The 20,478-nt window shown below is 42.0% G+C and overlaps 1 protein-coding gene across 1 annotated transcript in view; it reads left to right on the top strand.

Annotated features, from left to right (window-relative positions):
• Positions 1 to 20,478, top strand: part of SLC23A2 (solute carrier family 23 member 2) — a 68,724-nt gene that overhangs the window by 37,915 nt on the left and 10,331 nt on the right. Inside the window, exons 6-13 of the mRNA XM_070765984.1 lie at positions 2,082 to 2,170; positions 8,210 to 8,280; positions 9,882 to 10,063; positions 13,190 to 13,310; positions 13,455 to 13,611; positions 14,701 to 14,848; positions 16,232 to 16,337; positions 19,357 to 19,486. Of these exons, the coding sequence (XP_070622085.1) occupies positions 2,082 to 2,170; positions 8,210 to 8,280; positions 9,882 to 10,063; positions 13,190 to 13,310; positions 13,455 to 13,611; positions 14,701 to 14,848; positions 16,232 to 16,337; positions 19,357 to 19,486 (1,004 nt within the window). The remainder of the gene's footprint in view (positions 1 to 2,081; positions 2,171 to 8,209; positions 8,281 to 9,881; positions 10,064 to 13,189; positions 13,311 to 13,454; positions 13,612 to 14,700; positions 14,849 to 16,231; positions 16,338 to 19,356; positions 19,487 to 20,478) is intronic.

Consider the following 20,478-nt stretch of genomic DNA (forward strand, 5'->3'; position numbering starts at 1 on the left):
ATGCGTAAGCTATATAAGCCTGGCGGTATCTTAATTCCCCCATGCCTGGCAACAAAGGTGTGCTTGTAATGATCCTGTGATTAAGCAATGGTTATTTAGTTATTTGATCATTCCAGATGCACTACTTCTTTTTAAACTTTTTTTTTACCTATTATGAGCATTTGCAAAGGTTTTTAATGTGAAAGGCAACCTCTCACCCATCTTGTTTGTTAAGTGAGATGTTTTTGCCCCTTCAAAAAACAGTTGTATTCAAAATAAGCAAATAATAAAGTGAATAACATACATTCAGACAGAGAAATGTGTGTCAGTTGTAGCTTCATTTTCACTGCAGTCGGACAAAATTTGGCTGTACCATTGATGCTAGACAAAATGTTGCCGCCCAACATTGTGACGTATCCTTGGCATTCCAATTGCCAAGGATCTTAAGCTGTAGGAGCTGCTGTTTCCCCCCAAAGGGAAGGAATGTGCCCGTTGGTTTCTGCTGATTGTATGATTTAGTGGCTATTAAGCCTTGACTCCAATCTGACATTCTAAAACACATGGACTCATGAAGAAAGCGAACAAGACGAGTGAAGGATTCTACCTTGTGCATTGCTGGAGCAGTTTCTTTGAATTCCTGTGGGAGGGAGGATCCCTGTAGAGTGGGGGGTGGGTGGGTGGGGGGGTTGTCATTTTAAGACTCTGAGAATGCAGAAAAAAAGATAATCTCAAAACTGTCCAGGACTAAGGTAGGTAGGATTCCCTAATTAGAACTAAGAAATAGCTTTTGCCCTTGGAGCGATTTATAGTAAAATACTATTATTTTCTGTCCTGTTCACCTTTATTATTATTATTTATTATTATTTATTAGATTTGTATGCCGCCCCTCTCCGAAGACTCGGGGCGGCTCACAACAGTAATACAAAAACAATATAACAGTGAGACAAATCTAATATTAAAATAAAACATATCTAAAACCCCAACAATTTAAAAACCATACAACACATACATACCAAACATAAAATATAAAAGCCTGGGGGAGGATGTCTCAGTTCCCCCATGCCTGGCGATAAAGGTGGGTCTTGAGTAATTTGCGAAAGACAAGGAGGGTGGGGTCCGTTCTAATCTCTGGGGGGAGTTGATTCCAGAGGGCCAGGGCCGCCACAGAGAAGGCTCTTCCCCTGGGACCCGCCAAACGACATTTATCATTTAAATGAACGCCTAATGCTGGCTGGGAAATCCTAGGAGTTGAAATCCACAAATCTAAAGGCTGCCCAGTTTAGAGACCCCTGGCTTAGATAAAGAGAGAGGTTTCTAAAATATTTCTCTTTCATTGATGAGATTGTCGTCCTCGAGGTCTTTATGACTTTTTAGAAACCATCAACTGAGTCCACATATTGCTTGAGCCTTGGTGGTGCAGTGGTTAGAGTGCAATCCTGCAAGCGACTTCTGCTGATCACCAGCTGCCAGCAGTTTGGCAGATCGAATCTCACCAGGCTCAAAGTTGACTCAGCCTTCCATCCTTCCCAGGTGGGTCAAAGGAGGACCCAGATTGTTGGGGGAAAGAGGCTGGCTCTCTGCAAACCGCTTAGAGAGGGCTGGAAAGCACTGTGAAACAGTGTATAAAATCTAAATGCTAAAAGCTATGTGCAACTTACGATGGGATGGGAAACATTTATGAATGGGAAGGCATGAGAAGTCCCAGGAAAGATTTCCCATCAAACCTTGAGAAGATCTTGTTAATAAGGTGGGTCAAATGAGGACCCAGATTGTTGGGGGGCAAGAGACTCTCTGTAAACCACTTAGGGCTGGAAAGCAATATGAAGTGGTATGTAAGTCTACATTTTATTTATTAATTAATACCATTTATTAAATGCTATTGCTATTGATGTCAACTCTGTTCCTTGTTCTCTTTATTGCTCAATTGTAGAGTTACATTTTAAATTTCTTATATTGCTTGGTATTTCTGTTTATGGGCACTACAAATAAATTTAGATAAGATTACATTTGGGAAGATAACTCGTAATGATAAGACTGAAGAGGTGACTCTTCTTGCCTGCTTTGGCAGTGTGCTAAAATGTGAGGTTTTTTGCCTCTTTCAGGTTACCCTTGTTTCAGGCCAGTGCTTTTGCGTTCTTGGCCCCTGCGAAAGCCATCCTCTCTCTGGACAAATGGAAGTGTAATAACACAGGTGAGCAGCCGTCCTTTCCTTCCAGGCCTTTGGTCCTTCAGGGCAAGAGCCAAAACAGAAGGGAACTTCTTTTTGGGGTGGGGTGGTGGGTGGGTTGTAAGGCTGATTCTGATTTATAATGATTTAGCTTTACTAGATAAGTGGTCAAAGCAATGGAAACTGTAGTTTAATGTTTCCAAATGTAAAATAATGCACTTGGGGAAAAGGAATCCTCAATCTGAGTATTGCATTGGCAGTTCTGTGTTAGCAAAAACTTCAGGAGAGAAGGATTGAGGGGTCATGATTTCTGACAGTCTGTAATATGGCAAATGATTTAGCTTTACTAGATAAGTGGTCAAAGCAATGGAAACTGCAGTTGAATGTTTCCAAATGTAAAATAATGCACTTGGGGAAAAGGAATCCTCCATCTGAGTATTGCATTGGCAGTTCTGTGTTAGCAAAAACTTCAGAAGAAAAGGATTTAGGGGTCGTGATTTCAGACAGTCTCAAAATGGGTGAACACTGCAGTCAGGCGGTAGGGAAAGCAAGTAGGATGCTTGGCTGCACAGCTAGAGGTATAACCAGCAGGAAGAGGGAGATTGTGATCCCGCTGGTGAGACCCCATTTGGAATACTGTGTCCAGTTCTGGAGACCTCACCTACAAAAAGATATTGACAAAATTGAACAGGTCCAAAGACGGGCTACAAGAATGGTGGAAGGTCTTAAGCATAAAACGTATCAGGAAAGACTTCATGAACTCCATCTGTCTAGTCTGGAGGACAGAAGGAAAAGGGGGGACATGATTGAAACATTGAAATATGTCAAAGGGTTAAATAAGGTTCAGGAGGGAAGTGTTTTTAATAGGAAAGTGAACCCAAGAACAAGGGGACACAATCTGAAGTCAGTTGGGGGAAAGATCAAAAGCAACATGAGAAAATATTATTTTACTGAAAGAGTAGTAGATCCTTGGAACAAACTTCCAGCAGACGTGGTTGGTCAATCCACAGTAACTGAATTTAAACCTGCCTGGGATAAACACATATCCATCCTAAGATAAAATACAGGAAATAGTATAGGGGCAGACTAGATGGACCAGGAGGTCTTTTTCTGCTGTCAGACTTCTATGTTTCTATGTTTCTATAACAGCCATAAAGGGGTTTCTACCTTTACAGAATCTCCAGAATGGTTTACCAATTCTGTAACTGCTCTAGAAGATCCCCAAAGGGAAAAAAAAATGGGGATTTTTGATGCAAATTTCAAGGCAGTTCTCCTGGTTTCTCAAGGGACAGGCAACACCAGCTTCCCATATTCTTCCCACGAGAATTTCATTGAAATGGTTCTTGGGAGGAGTTTCTGAAAGGGGGGGGGGCAAACCTCATGGGTCAGTTTACTTATTGAGGCTGCTGGATGGTTTTGCAACACCTTCAAGTTGAAAGGCAATCAATAGCCCAGGAGGAACAGGATGTGGGGCTTATTTTTTTCAAAGCCCTCAGAGCCTCCTGAATTTAGCTGAATTGAGTGTTAAGAATTCAGGAAACCTAAATTGCCTTCCATAAAATAGGATATTTACACTTTATAAACTAGGAGAAAAAGAGAAGAAAAAAAACCTTAGTTTTTTCCTTGTTGCTTCGCCCACTGGGTGAACTACAAATAAATTGCACCAAGCATTGCGAACAAAGATTAGTGAATCAAGTTTTATAAACCATTATTTAAGAAGGTTTGCTTTTAATTATAATTGGAACTGGCTAGTCTAGTTTAACCATCGTAGGCAAGTTTCCCTCTAACTGTTGCCAGACCTGCCCGAAGGAAGGGTCCCCGATTGAACCCCTTGCAGCTCAGCCGAATCAATATCCCCCTCTCTACACTAGAGTAGCCCCCAGAATTCAGCATGGGAAAGGCCGCATTAAACAGGGGCTCCATTAAATGCAGATGGAGTCAGGAAAGAGAATCCGTTCCCAGAATTGAAAGTAGACCATATACTGTACTTTGTTTATAACATAGCAATAAGATAAACCCAAAAATAATTGGCACACACGAAGGAAAAGTAATCGGTTAATTAGATGTCAGGTTGATCAATCGCAATGACTCAAAGCCTCTTGCTGGAGGGCACTTTGCTTTGAAGCACAGCATCTTTGGAATCAAATTAATTTTCTGGTTCCCAGAAATATCAAAGAAGATTGTGTGGAAAAAATGTGCAACGGTGACGTCATTAATGTTTTCCTTTTATTCTCCAAGTAATCGGTTTCTGAAAACTCTGAGATTGTTGTCCACTCGAATCATATAACCATCGATCGAGAAGGAACCTTGGAAAGGGGTTGTTTTTGGTGTCTTTTGCAACTCTTAGTTCATTCTGAGCCTTAGCCTTCCTGACCGATTTTTGCAGATTCAGGCTATTTGCTGGCATTCCATTTTAGTTACATGTCTACACTTCCGTTTTTAATTTTTCTTTCCTTCAATTGATTAGAGATATATTTGTGTCTCATCTGGCATCTTTTGTTTTTCTTCCTCTGTGGTGTTTGATTGGGCCTTTAATATTACATTGTAGTCAGAATATTACAAAGTTTACATTGTCTTTTTATATTGTTGTTAGCCGCCCCGAGTCTTCGGAGAAGGGCGGCATACAAATCTAATAAATACAAATAATAAATACAAATTACATTTTTTCCTGAATTTTCCAAGTATCCAGAGCTGTTTTCCCCCTCTAGGATTTCCAACTGTAGAATCCTTCCTAATCTTTCTCTCTTAATTTGTTGAATTTGTTCAGTTATTCAGGGCAGAGTATAACATGGTTGTCACACTCTTCTACAATTTCCACTCTTTCAGCCATTTCATCCTTATTAAGATTAAATTTAGTATAATTGAGCCTCTAGTTCCCATCTCCACCTTTTGGGTGACAAATGTATCAGCTGGGCACATCAATTTGCAGCAGCCATGCATAAGTTAAAGATTTAAGCTTACTGTAGTTAGAAAAGATGCTACCAGATTCCCGTTCTTTTTTCTTTTTAACTAACATGGCTCTCCTGCTGTAAAGTCTAACCTCAGGCTCCCTGTTTTCACATTATGTGCAAAAGCGTCCCTTTAAATAAAGGTGTTAGCCGTTCAAGTTATATTAAATTCTAGTTTTTTATTTTAATTTTATTTATTTATTTATTGGATTTGTATGCCGCCCCTCTCCGAAGACTCGGGGCGGCTAACAACAGTAATAAAACAATGTACAATAATAATCCAATAAATACTAAAAATGATTAAAAAACCCATTAATATAAAAAAACCAAACACACATACAGACATACCACACATGAAATTGTAAAGGCCTAGGGGGAAAGAGCATCTCAATTCCCCCATACCTGGTGGCAGAGGTGGGTTTTAAGGAGCTTTATTTATTTATTATTTATTTATTTATTATTTAGATTTGTATGCCGCCCCTCTCCGCGAACTCGGGGCGGCTTACAAAAGGCAAGGAGGGTGGGGGAAATTCTAATCTCTGGGGGGAGTTGGTTCCAGAGGGCCGGGGCCGCCACAGAGAAGGCTCTTCCCCTGGGTCCCGCCAAGTGGCATTGTTTAGTTGATGGAACCCGGAGAAGACCCACTCTGTGGGACCTAACTGGTCACTGGGATTCGTGCAGCAGAAGGCGGTCCCTTTTGCAAAGAGCCATTCAAGTTATATTAAATTCTTGTTTTTATTTTCCAATAAAAGCAGTGGAACTGGAATTTGATTTTTTTCCCCAACTAGACAATTCCAAGAGAAATCTCATTTTGCACCTAGAATATTACCAATGGTTTGAAATATTAAACAAGAGGGAATTGTGTTACTAATTTCCACAGCTGATTTGTCTTGTTCGGCTGCCAATAGGCAATAGCACGCATAGGCATAATCATATTTTACTTGCGATTTTGGCAGTGCCCCAAAGTCTTTTCCAAATAAGGAGCTATGAACATACACAACTTTCCAAATTTCTGGCAAAAGAAGCTTTCAGAGTTAAGGTAAAAAATTAAGAGCATGTTCACATACTGTGTTAAGCCATAATGTAGTCCATTTAGTTTTGGCATTTGGCTTATTTGCAGTTCCCAACTATTAGTACATGAGTAGTATGATGAATATCCCAAGGGCCTAAAACGTGTGTTTGTTATAACGGCATCGGTAATGGCAGAAGGTCAAATAACGTGACCACAGTTTTTAATAAACCAGGGCAATGATGTTGCTCTTTGCCTTCGGCAAATGCTAGACATTTTGTGGAAGCTAGTTGGGTAAGTAGAGAACATTTGGTTTATACAGAGACCTCTTGTTCTGCCTTGGAAGACGTCCTCTCTCTATAAACAGGAGGCGTCAGACAGGAGCTGTTATTACAGCGCAGCCAGCCAAATTAAGAAGTGGCAATTTTTGTGACATGATGCGCCCAAATCACATCTGTGCTGTGAAACCATCCTCCAGATCAGTGTTTCCCAACCTTGGCAGCTTGAAGATATTTGGACTTCCAACTCCCAGAATTCCCCAGCCAGCGAAGGTCCAGGAGGGAAGTGTTTTTAATAGGAAAGTGAACACAAGAACAAGGGGACACAATCTGAAGTTAGTTGGGGGAAAAATCAGAAGCAATGGGAGAAAATATTGTTTGACTGAAAGAGTAGTAGATCCTTGGAACAAATTTCCAGCAGACGTGGTAGATAAATCCACAGAGACTGAATTTAAACCTGCCTGGGATAAACATATATCCATCCTAAGATAAAATACAGAAAATAGTATAAGGGCAGACTAGATGGACCATGAGGTCTTTTTCTACCGTCAGACTTCTATGTTTCTATGTTTCTAAGTTGCCAAGGTTGGGAACCACTGCTCCAGATCATCAAAGCGAATCTCTGCCTCTTGGTGCCCACTGGGGTTGCCCATTCTGGGATAACATCTGGCTGCAGTAGTGGCACAATGTATGGATGCTGTAAATCCTGCCTCCTTGGACCATTTCTACGTCCCACGAGAAAGCCTGTAGTGGTGGGTTAGAAGGAAGCTACCCGTTGAGAAGAAGGCAGTCAAACAGACAATTTCAATCGATGGAAGGAAAAAGTAGGTTAAGGAAGGAGTCAGCCACTTAGAGGTGGCTAAGCACAAACTGACCATTTCATCTTCGCTCTTCCTCACTCATGGAGTGCAGGGGTCTCCTCTGGCTACACAGATAGATATCTCAAACTCATTCGTTGGAGTCTTTCTATGAAAGCCAGAGGAGTGGTCAACATTTTGGATTTGCTCATTTATCTATCTATCTATCTATCTATCTATCTATCTATCTATCTATCTATCTATCTATCTATCTATCTATTAGATTTGTATGCCGCCCCTCTCCGTAGACTCGGGGCGGCTCACAACACAATAAAACAGTTCATAACAAATCTAATAATTTAAAATTTAAAATATTAAAAAAAAACCATTATTAAGCAGACATATGTACAAACATACCATACATAAATTGTATAGGCCCGGGGGAGATATTTCAATTCCCCCATGCCTGACAACAAAGGTGGGTTTTGAGGAGTTTACAAAAGGCAAAATATATTTCCCTGTTGTTTATTAGAATGAAGGGCAGTTCAAGATCTTACATAAAACAGTTCGTAAATTATTATACAGGACCCAATGTGGTTTGCTAGCTGTTAGCTCGGGTTTATTTTTTCTGACTGTTATGTGGGAACAACAAGCTACTTATCTGTATGTACAGCTATTACTTTAAAAAAACAGAGAAGAAAATGGGGTTATTTTGTTCTCCCTGAGAATAAGCAGGACAATAAATATGTTCCTAACACTATTTTTAAAATATCTGTACGTGCTACATCTTCAGTTACCCCCATCTCACAAAGGCATATTTTCAATTCCATAGGGTTTTTTGGTGGCTGCAGGGAGGCAGTTAAAAGTGACGGCCGAATGGATTGTTCTATATATAAAATGTACTGTGTATATATATATGAAATCTGGGGCAATAAGGGGCCCAGGTATTGGAGAAGAAGCTACGTTTTTAATGTATATGAATGCTGTTTATTTTGCCATAACGAGAGGTGTTTTCTTTTTAACCTTCCAAGCTGTAATGGCTACAAACGGAACGTCGGTGCTGCTGAACACAGAACATATCTGGTACCCCAGAATACGAGAGGTAAACGTGCATCATCTATTCTCCAGATGTCCGACTCTCTTTGATTCTTTACAATTCCTTCCTGTCCTTTGGTTTGTGATCACAAAGTACCCAACGGCATGAGATTCAGACCATGATTGCTAAAAAATACACTGTCATGCTAAGGAGTCTTTATCTATCTATCTATCTATCTATCTATCTATCTATCTATCTATCTATCTATCTATCTATCTATCTATCTATCTATCTATTAGATTTGTATGCCGCCCCTCTCTGTTTTGTGGCATGTGGGTGCTTCCCATTAGTAATAATAATAATAACAACAAAATAACTGTTAAGAGGCTGCCGGGTCATTTATGTAATTGTGCAGTTAAAGACTTATGATAGTAATCTGCACGGCCTTACTATATTTTTGCTCCAGACTTTGTTTGTTTGTTTGTTTGTTTAGTTAGTTAGTTAGTTAGTTAGTTAGTTAGTTAGTTAGTTAGTTAGTTATTAGATTTGTATGCCGCCCCTCTCCGTAGACTCGGGGCGGCTAACAACAGTAAAAAGACAATATGAACAAATCTAATATTAAAAGTAACGTAAAAAACCCCCAATTTAAGAAACCAATCATACATACAGACATACCGTGCATAAATTCTATAAGCCTAGGGGGAAGGGAATATCTCAATCCCCCCATGCCTGACAACAGAGGTGGGTTTTAAGGAGCTTACGAAAGGCAAGGAGGGTGGGGGCAACTCTGATATCTGGGGGGAGTTGGTTCTAGAGGGCTGGGGCCGCCACAGAGAAGGCTCTTCCCCTGGGTTAGAAGCACCGCCTTGCTTTCTGTAGATGGTTTGTCCGTCTCGCTGCTCTACTTCTCTTTCCCACCCGAACTCCCAATATTTTAGGTGTTCTTGGTCCTTCAGAATCTAGAACAATGAACAATAATAAAATACCGCTCCAGTGCCCGCCTGTGACATGGACCTTTTCACCCATCCATCCCATTGCTGTGGGCTGCCAGTTGTTCCTCACTTTAAAACCTCCCCTCTCTCTTCCCCATCTTCAAACCGTAGCTCCGTCCCGCCAAGAGGCCTGGAGCCAAGGGAGGGCTGGCAGTCTCCTGAGCCAAGGCATCATGCCCTCTGCCCCCCTAGGAGAGCTTCGTGGGGTCACCATCCCTTGCCGGGTCGATCTGAGAACTCGAAAGGTTAGCTTGGAACCCAGGTCTTCCTGTCATGACCGTGTGATGTGGCTATTGATACGACTGCCAGACTTGCTCTAAGGACCCCGCTGTGTGTTGCACCCTAAGCTTTGGGCTTAAGCAGTAAGAAGTGGATGAGGTTTGGTCATCCTTCGGTGGAGTGACCTTCTGAGGATAACAGAGCATGCACCTCCGAACATCAGCTGTCCTCTAGTTGGGGAAGCTTGCTGCTTAAGCACCCCATTGCATAACACATAACGCCACTGCCCGGTTCTGCCTAGGCACTTGGGTTTTTTTCTTTGACTTGCAGTTCATGACCCATTCCAAAAATCTCTGCAGAAATATGAAACCACCTCTGTTAAAAACAAAAAAACCCCAAAAGCTGGAAGGAAGGGGAGGAATCTAACGAAGGCTTCTCTCTTTTCCCTGTGTTCAGATCCAAGGTGCTATTATCATGTCTTCTTTGATAGAAGTGGTGATTGGTTTCCTGGGCCTGCCCGGAGCGCTCTTGCGATACATTGGACCTCTGACCATTACACCCACGGTAGCTCTCATTGGACTCTCCGGGTTCCAGGCTGCAGGGGAGAGAGCAGGCAAACACTGGGGCATAGCCATGCTGTAAGTATTCTTGGTCACCAGGCTGTCAATATTATTATTCAGATTTAAGATTTATTAGATTTGCATGCCGCCCCTCTCCGAAGACTCGGGGCGGCTCACAACAACAAAAAAGGTGGTGGTGGGGGAAGAGATAGTTAGCCCCCCCATGCCTGGCGACATAGATAGGTCTTCAACATCTTGCGGAAGGTGGGAAGGGTAGGGGCAATTTGAATCTCCGGGGGGAGTTGATTCCAGAGGGCCGGGGCCGCCACAGAGAAGGTTCCTCCCCTGGGTCCCGCCAAACGGCATTGTTTAGTCGATGGGACCTGGAGAAGGCCAACTATTATTATTATTATTATTATTATTATTATTATTATTATTATCATCATCAACATCATCATCATCATCATCATTATCATTAATTAGATTTATATGCCGCCCCTCTCCAAAGATTTAGGGCAGCTCACAGCATATAATATAAAACAGTAATACAAAGACAAATTTAATAATTAAAAACTACATAAGCTAAAACCCCAATATATTAAAAATCAATCAAACAAATTCAAATCACAGTCATACATCCCATTTATTGGCCAGGGGGGCCAAGATCTAATTACCCCAAGTCTGGCGACATAAGTGAGTCTTAAGATTCTTGCGAAAGGCGAGTAGAGTGGGGCAGTGCGAATCTCCTGGGGGGGGGGAGAGCTGATCCCAGAGTACCGGGCCCCCCACAGAGAAGGCTCTTCCCCTTGGTCCTGCCAAGCAACATTGTCTGGTTGACTTGGGACCTGGAGAAGGCCAACTCTGTGCGACCTAACCGGTCACTGGGATTCATGAGGCAGAAGGCGGTCCCGTAAGTAACCTGGCCCGATGCCACGTAGGGCTTTGTAGGTCATTACCAACAGAAGAGTGTACAAGATTGTCCTGTCAATCTTCCCTGAGTTTTCCCGCTGCCAGGGTAGACCGGTTCAGGACCCCGGATAGCGGCTCCGGGTGGACTATGAAGTTTAGAAGAGTCAGTTGAATGTCAGGGTTCCAAGCAGCATCCCCACAGCAAACAAAACTCAGCCAATTTCTTCAAGCATTAGGTTTATTGGAGATGTCATATTGGCACAGGCTGGTGAAAAGTGACTCTGAATATTCCCACGGTTTTCACCTAATTAAAAGGGAACATTTGTCACTTTCTCAACGCAGTCCTTCACATGGTCCTCTCGGGATCCTGCCCAGTCGCTTAGGTGACTGCAGAGCAGGGGTAGAATTCAAATTTTTTCCATACTGGTTCGGTGGGCGTGGCAGGAGAAAGATACTGCAAAATCCCCATTCCCTCCCCACTCTGGGACCAGCCAGGGGTGGTATTTGCCGGTTCCCTGAATTATTCAAAATATCTGTTACTGGTTCTCCAGAACCTGCCGAATTTCTCCCTTGCTCCAGACTCTCCTCCCGAGCCCCTGCAGGAACGTCCTTGGTGCCCCCAAGAAAGCACTTTGTTTTGGCCACAGCACCCCAACCATCTCTGCTCCCCCCCTCCGTATCCCTCAGCTCCTGTGTGTCAACACTGAAGTCTCAGGATGGCTTCAATCAGGACAGCTTCAGGGATGGCGGTCACTTGCGACCCGGAGCGGGAAAACGTCATTATCAATCAATAATGGAGAGTGGCTTTTTACCCGCTTAGGCCAGTCTCCAAAAACAGCATATCTTGTAAATAGGTCATCCTTGGGATGACGCCAATACTTTATTTTTAAATTGCTTTTGGGGAGGGGGGGAATTATACAACAGTAACAGAGGAGATAATGATGAGAACTGAAAAGACAGCCAAAGAAAACAATGGCTTGCAGAGGTGCCACCAAAACGCAGCGTTTAAAGTCAAAAGAGGAAAACGTGGATGCTAAATTTGTCTTGGGGTAACTGTTACATAAGGCTCACTTTTAATCATATTTGCCCTCTCCTCTTTATGGAATACACAAGGGCCCTTCCAAGTGACACTTGAAGCACAGTAGGGCTGGTGCTGCTGTTTCAGCAATATACACTTTGTGTAGCTCCTCCTGATAATTGGATAAATAATAATAATAATAATAATAATAATAATAATAATAATAATAATTTATTAGATTTGTATGCCGCCCCTCTCCGAAGACTCGGGGCGGCTCACAACAACAATAAAAACAATATTATAATGGCACAAACATAATATTAAAAAACTGAAAACCCTATCATAATTAAAAACTAAACAGCACATACATACCAAACATAAATTATAATAAGGCTGGGGGAAAGATGTCTCAAATCCCCCATGCCTGGCGGTATAGGTGGGTCTTAAGTAGTTTACGGAAGACAAGGGATGGGAGCAGTTCTAATCTCTGGGGGGAGTTGATTCCAGAGGGCCGGGGCCGCCACAGAGAAGGCTCTTCCCCTGGGGCCCGCCAGACGACATTGTTTAGTCGATGGGACCCGGAGAAGGCCAACTCTGTGGGACCTTATCAGCCGCTGGGATTCATGCAGTAGCAGGCGGTTCCGGAGGTACTCTGGTCCAATGCCATGTAGGGCTTGTGCCATCAGTCATGTGTAGGAATGTGTAAGAATATAAAAACATACAAAGAGTCATGCTGAATCAGGCCAAAGCCCATCGAGTCCAGCATTCTGTGTCACCCAGTGGCCCACCAATTGTCCAGTTTCCCCCCTGCATGATTTATTTAGCTAAATGCACATTGTGAAGTCCTTCCAAGAAAGAAATCACAAAATCAACCTAGATTTGGGAAAGGCAAATGTTGATGGTGCAAAAGCATTTGAGATGTGTCAAAATTAGTCATTGGCTAACCATAAATAATTAAAATGCTTCACAGTAAATGATGGTGGATAGCTGTACTCTTTTCTCTGTATTGACTAAAGAGGTCATGCAGATATATTTAATTTACTTGATTTATTAACCTTTTCAAGAGTCAAAGCAAGTAACAACAACAGATGAAAACACAGATGAATCCTATCCTTTGCTCCAAACCTTTAATTAATCGGGGTGGGGGTGGGGGTGTCCTTTGCAGTTTTATTGAGGGAGAGAGGAATTTATTTCACATTTATTTCATTGGTTAAAAAACCCCATTAAATCTGTGTAAATGCTGACGGAGTAAGAGTAATTCTTTTTCATCTTTTCAGGACTATTTTCTTAGTGCTGCTGTTTTCTCAGTATGCCCGAAATGTGAAATTACCATTACCCATTTATAAGTCCAAAAAAGGATGGACTGCCTATCGCTTGCAGCTTTTTAAAATGTTTCCTGTAAGTAATCTCCATATCGAATTATTATCAGTAGAGAAGCTGTGTGTATGGCCCATGGTCACCCAGCTGGCGGGACTCGAACTCCCGTCTCCTGCTTCCTAGCCTGGCTTGCTATTTTAAGTGGCCTTCCTGTCCTCCTTACAGATCATTCTGGCCATCCTGGTTTCGTGGCTGCTGTGTTTCATCTTTACTGTGACCGACGTCTTTCCACCTGATAAGACTAAGTACGGATTCTACGCTCGCACGGACGCCAGGCAAGGGGTTCTCCGGGTGGCTCCCTGGTTCAAGGTCCCGTATCCGTGTAAGTGGATCGAGCAGACAATGGGATATCTTTGCATTTGTTAGTACAGTCCATGTAATCTCTTTGCCCGTGAATCTGCAGATACCTCTCTCTCTCTCTCTCTCTCTCTGTCTACCTACCTACCTACCTACCTACCTATCTATCTATCTATTTCTGTCTGTCTGTCTACCTATCTATGTCTGTCTGTCTACCTATGTATCTATCTCTGTCTGCCTGCCTACCTACCTACCTACCTACTTACCTACCTATATGGCGGCCTTCTCTGTGGCGGCCCCAACCCTCTGGAACCAGCTCCCCCCAGAGATTAGGATTGCCCCCACCCTCCTTGCCTTTTGTAAACTTCTTAAAATCCACCTCTGTCGTCAGGCATGGGGGAATTGAGACATCTCCCCCGGGCCTATACAGTTTATGCATGGTATGTTTGTGTGTATGTTTTGCTTTTAAATAAGGGGTTCTTAGATATTTTTAAATATTAGATTTGTTGAACTGCTCTTGACAACCCATATTGGTTTTTTTAAATTATTGCTGTGAGCATTAGAAGGGTTGAGAACCATTTAATCTAATCAGAGGGCACCAATTTATTGTGGAGATTAACTAGCTAGGACCTTGATGGCAATGCTATGGCCCATGTGCCACAGTTGGCGTACAGGACCCTCTCTGCAGGTGTGCGAGCCATTGCCCAGCGCGGATCCACCATGCATCGCTCAGGCCTCTCACCAGCCGGCCAATAAATTAATAAAACACAGGTAGAATCTAATGTAGAGTGTTATGAAGATGCCGATTCTTTTGGAAATTCTTCAAATTGGACCAATTACAAATTCTCCAGGATAAAGAACCAGTTGCAGTCCAGGTTTTCAGTATTTCATTGGCCTGATCTAGTGAGAGCTTAGTTGTGTTACACACGGGCACTGTTGCTCAGTTGCCCGTGAACGACAGAGCAGATCGCTTTCCCTCTGAAAATGCCAACTGCAGATGCTGGGGGGAAAAACATCTGGGTGCCCATTCATTAAACCACAGTCGGTTAGCCTGGAAGCTCTTCCTTGGACGGAGCCTACATCGATATAAAACTGGCTGTCTTTGCACTTACAGTTCAGTGGGGATTACCCACCATCTCAGCGGCTGGTGTGATTGGGATGCTCAGTGCTGTGGTGGCCAGCATCATTGAATCCATTGGGGATTATTACGCCTGCGCAAGACTGTCCTGTGCTCCACCCCCACCCATCCACGCAATAAACAGGTGAGCCCAGGGGTCTGGAGTCAATGTACCCTTTGGTTTTTATTTTATTTTGTTTTATTTTATTTTATTGTTTTGTTTTGTTTTGTTTTGCTTTTATTATTTAATTTAATTTAATTTATTTATTTAATTTATTTATTTTATTATTTAATTTTAATTATTTTATTGTTTTATTTTATTTTACTTTGTTTTGTTTTGTTTTATTTTTATTATTTTATTTTATTTTATTTTATTATTATTATTATTATTTTATTTTATATTTTATTTCATTTCACTTCACTTCACTTCACTTTATTTTATTTTATTTTATTTTATTTTATTTTATTTTATTTTATTTTATTTTATTTTATTTTATTTTATTTTATTTTATTTTATTTTATTTTATTTTATTTTATTTTATTTTATTTTATTTTATTTTTACACTGGGCTGGAGTCAGAGCATAATTATCCATGCAATAAACAGGTGAGCCGAGGTGTCTGGAATCAACGTACCCTTTTATTTTATTTATTTTATTTTATTTTATTATTTTATTTTTACACTGGGCTGGAGTCAAAGCAGGATTACCTCTACACGGAGAGAAGCGTGCGGTGGGATACCTCAAGGTTCATTCTTGGACCCAGGACTCACCGCCATCTTCATAAATTGATCTAGATCAGGAGTCTCCAAGCTTGGCAACTTTAAGACTTGCGGACTTCAAAAGTTGACGTCCACAAGTCTTAAAGTTGCCAAGATGAGAAGACCCCTGATCTAGATCATTTATGAAGATGATGATGAGTACTGGGTCCAAGAATGAGCCTTGAGGGTCTCCAATGTTGGCAACTTTAAGACTTGCAAACTTCAGAAGTTGAAGTCCACAAGTCTTAAAGTTGGAAAGATCGGAGACCCCTGATCTAGATGAGGCCTAGATGTTTTCAGTTGTATATATGTAAACCCCATTTTTTGGGCTTTTTACAAGTCTGCCAGGTATGACACAATGACTCTTGATGTTTTCTACCATTTCTGTGAGCTGTGTACCATCCCCACTGGGTGCCTGGCCTTTTGCCCAACCTCTCCAACCTAAACCATTGGATCCATACAAACAATATTTTGCCTGTCTCTCAGTGCTCTTTTTACAAAAGCACAAACATTTAAAACACCAAAATCAGCAACATGCTTCAATTCAATTAAGAAATTCTGCCCAGTGCTTGTTATTCGTGTATTACTGTTTGAGCTGTTGGTCTCATTTTACTTTAATAACTGCATCCAATTCTTTACAGAAATATTGTAATTCTTTTCCTTTGGGTTTAATTGGTTCTAAAACGAGACATGTCCAGGGACCCTTCCAACCCTATTATTTTATGTCCTGTGTTTGCTTCTTTATCTTAATATTTTTATTTCTGGCGCAGGGGCATTTTCATAGAAGGCCTTTCCTGTGTATTAGATGGAGTGTTTGGCACCGGAAATGGATCGACTTCTTCTAGTCCTAACATTGGAGTTTTGGGAATTACAAAGGTATTTGACATGAACCAAGCAAGAAAGGTTCTAGGGTTTATCAGTATCCTTGAGAATATAAACTGCTTGCATATCATGCTCAGCCCCAAGTTGCTTCATCCTGGTTCCCCGAACAGATTACAGCTGGCTGAAGTCACACAACACTCTACACAATGTGTGTTTCTCACCTAAGGGTTCTTCAGATTGAGAAGCGCTTGCTCGGGGCTGTGGCTTGTATATTTGAAAGATCCTTCATTGTTGATTAGATTCCTTCAGAATGTTAAGTTACGGAAAATTCAATTTAAAGAAACCAAAAGTCTTCATCAATTCTGAGCATAAATTGGAATAGAGGAAGGCTGATAAACTGCTTGACACCCCCCCCCACCCAAGGGAATATGAAATGGAATGGTTATTATGAAGGAAATTAGTTAATTGACACCTTGTTAAATGGAATTAGATTATGTAAATGTCTTCAGAACCCTTCTTCAGACAAACCAAACCCCCAAAACCAGAGCCAGTGATATACTCCAAAGGGCCATGGAGCCAAACCAGATTTGAGATGATAGACTTAATGTCTTGAAACCTGGTTCTGCCTTGATTCTATGTCGGCTTTATGGCTCTGTTATATCACCACAGATCCCACACGTAGAGACGTCATATCTACCTGATTGCTTCATTTTACCCTGCTGTCCTGCAACCTTTCAACCTTCTGCCGCACAAATCCCAGCGACCGATTAGGTCCCACAGAGTGGGCCTTCTCCGGGTCCCGTCAACTAAACAATGTCGGTTGGCGGGCCCCAGGGGAAGAGCCTTCTCTGTGGCGGCCCCGACTCTCTGGAACCAACTCCCCCCAGAGATTAGAACTGCCCCTACCCTCCTCGCCTTTCGTAAACTCCTTAAAACCCACCTTTGTCGTCAGGCATGGGGGAACTGAGATCTCTCCCCCGGGCCTGTACAATTTATGTATGGTATGTTTGTAGGTATGTCTGCTTAAAAATGGGGTTTTTTAAATATTTTATATTGTAAATTATTAGATTTGTCATGAACTGTTTTTATTGTGTTGTGAGCCGCCCCGAGTCTACGGAAAGGGGCGGCATACAAATCTAATTAATAATAATAATAATAATAATAATAATAATAACAATAATAAATTTTTACTTTTAAAAAAGCCATTGAGACGTAGATTGAGTGCAAGGGTTTGTGCTTTAAATTACTTGTCCTGTAGGATGCAGGTTGTCCTATACCTCCACCTTCCCCCTCCCCTGGGTGGGATTTTGCTTTCATCTATCTACTGGATGCATTTCTTTGGGTATTAAAGGAGAAAAATATTTGAGAGGGGGGAAAGCATGACTAGGACTGGTTTCTGTTCCCACGGCCTAATTATATTTATATTAAGTGAGAGGATGGTCAGAGAAGCCCCAAATAAGCAGGTCGCATTTAGGCTTAAGTACTGTGTTTTATGTAACAAATCTGCATTCCACTCTTGTCATTCTTCCGTTGCCTAATCCTCCCACTACAATAGAACTGGTATTGTGTACTGTACTGTTTTTTTATTATTGTTGTGAGCCGCCCCGAGTTTGCGGAGAGGGGCGGCATATAAATCCAATAAACCTATAAACCTATAAACCTATAACTCACAAGGGAAAACAATTGGACTGCTTTTTAACTGGTGTCCTATCAATCAAACTCAGGAAGGAGTGGAGTTGGTTAAAGCCCTTGTTGCATCAATTCTCTGAGACACTTCTGTTTTTCAGTTGCCTTCTTGGCCAGCCAAAGCTTGTGTATTTTGTGGTTCTTGCATGAAGCTGATTGTAGCCCTGAAGAAAGATTTGTTAGTAGCATCTGCTTGGACACAGTAGTAAAATTGATTGAATGCGTGGCAATATCTTTGCTGCACAAAGCTGTTTTGCAACTGCATAAGGTGTTTAATTTGTAACCATAGTTTATATAATTTGTGTCATATTCTAAAGCAAAACAAAATATTTCATGCAAACATAGATACATAGTGAAATAAGGACCCAAAAGTTTAAAACAAGCTTTTACTTTTTTATAAACTAATTGGAGTGTTCAGTATCTTTAACAAATCCCTGGAGGTTCCAGTAGTTTTTCTAATATTGCCCAATTTTTATTTGAGCGTCTGTTGTTGTTTATTTATTATTATTATTACTATTATTATTATTAATTGGATTTGTATGCCGCCCCTCTCCGCAGACTCTGGGCGACTAACAACAATGATAAAAAACAGCATGTAACAATCCAATTAATAAAACAACTAAAAACCCTTATTATTTATTTATTTATTTATTTATTATTTGGATTTGTATGCCGCCCCTCTCCGAAGACTCGGGCGGCATACAAATCTGTAAACTGTAGCCTGCTAGGTTCTACATACCAAACATACACACAAACATACCATGCATAACTTGTAATGGCCTAGGGGGAATGAATATCTTAACTCCCCCATGCCTAGTGATAAAGGTGAGTCTTGAGTAATTTGCAAAAGACAAGGAGGGTGGGGCTGTTCTAATCTCTGGGGGGGAGTTGATTCCAAAGGGCTGGGGCCACCACAGAGAAGGCTCTTCCCCTGGGGCCCGCCAAACGACATTGGTCGACGGGACCCGGAGAAGGCCAACTCTGTGGGACCTTATCAGCTGCTGGGATTCGTGCGGTAGAAGGTGGTTAGTAACATCAAGTAGCAAATCCATAGGTTTCACATTTAAAAAAGAGTAGCATTTAAAAATGACTTTTAAGTTTCAGTCGTAAACCGTAGCCTGCTAGGTTCTGCATAGAGTTTTATATGGCACATTCCCAGAGTGGTGCAGTGTTTACAGATGGCCAGAAAGGGCCTTATCTGCTTCCCAGGCTCCCTGTCTCCAGCATCTCCACGTGGCCACCACAGAGCGCTTTATTTTGCTTTTAGTTTTAATCATTTCCTGTGGAAGAGTTTTCAAGCTGCGTAACGGAGCGCAAATCTGATGCCAGTTGCTGTTGGAACATTGTTTTTTTTAAAAATTCTTCTTCCCACATGAATGTTTTATAGGTTGGAAGCCGACGGGTGATTCAGTACGGAGCTGCTTTCATGCTGCTCCTTGGAACGGTTGGGAAGTTCAGTGCGCTGTTTGCATCTCTTCCAGACCCAGTGCTCGGGGCTCTGTTTTGTACTCTCTTTGGTAAGTGATGATCACGCGGTTGTGTTTTGTGTGAATTGTGCTTGTAATATCCCCTATTTGAAGGAATCCTGAGCCATCTTGGACTCCTTTTCTCATTAACCTCTCTTAGCAGGGGATCTTGGCAATTGCTAGACGTGCAGACTTCAGATCATAATTCCCTAACCAGAAAGCGGTTGGAATCTACCGCACGAATCCCAGCGGCCGATAACGTCCCACAGAGTTGGCCTTCTCCGGGTCCCGTCGACCAAACAATGTCGTTTGGCGGGCCCCAGGAGAAGAGCCTTCTCTGTGGCGGCCCTGGCCCTCTGGAACCAACTCCCCCCGGAGATTAGAACGGCCGCCACCCTCCTTGTCTTTCGCAAGTTACTTAAGATCCACCTATATCGCCAGGCATGGGGGAACTGAGACCTCTGCCCCAGGCTCTCTTGTGTTTTATGTTTGGTATGTATGTGTTGTATGGTTTTTTAACAGTTGGGGGTTTTATTTAATTCTTATTGTTAGATTTGTTACATTGTCTATACCAGTGATTTTCAACCTTTTTTGAGCTGCGGCACATTTTTTACATATACAAAATTATGGGGCACATTGAGCGGGGGGGGGGGGGGAAGTGGGGGGGCTAAAAAAAGTTTGGACGAAAAAATTATATCTCTCTCTTCCTCCCTTTCGCTCTATTTCTCTCCCTCTTTCTTTCTCTTCCTTCCTTCGCCTCTCTGTCCATCCCTCTTCCTTCCTTCCTTCCTCTCTTTTTTGCTCTCTTTCTATCTCTCCCTCCTTCCCTGCCTCTCTTTCTCTTTCTCTCTCTTTCTCTCTTGCTTTCTCTCTCTTTCTCTCTCTCTTGCTTTCTTTTTCTCTCTCTTTCTCTCTCTTGCTGAGCTTCGCGGCACACCTGACCATGTCTCGCGGCACACTAGTGTGCCACGGCACACTGGTTGAAAAACACTGGTCTATACTGTCTTTTATCCTTGTTGTGAGCCGCCCCGAGTCTTCGGAGA

The sequence above is a fragment of the Erythrolamprus reginae genome, chromosome 12, assembly GCF_031021105.1.
Source record: "Erythrolamprus reginae isolate rEryReg1 chromosome 12, rEryReg1.hap1, whole genome shotgun sequence".
NCBI classification, from domain to species: Eukaryota; Metazoa; Chordata; class Lepidosauria; order Squamata; family Dipsadidae; genus Erythrolamprus; species Erythrolamprus reginae.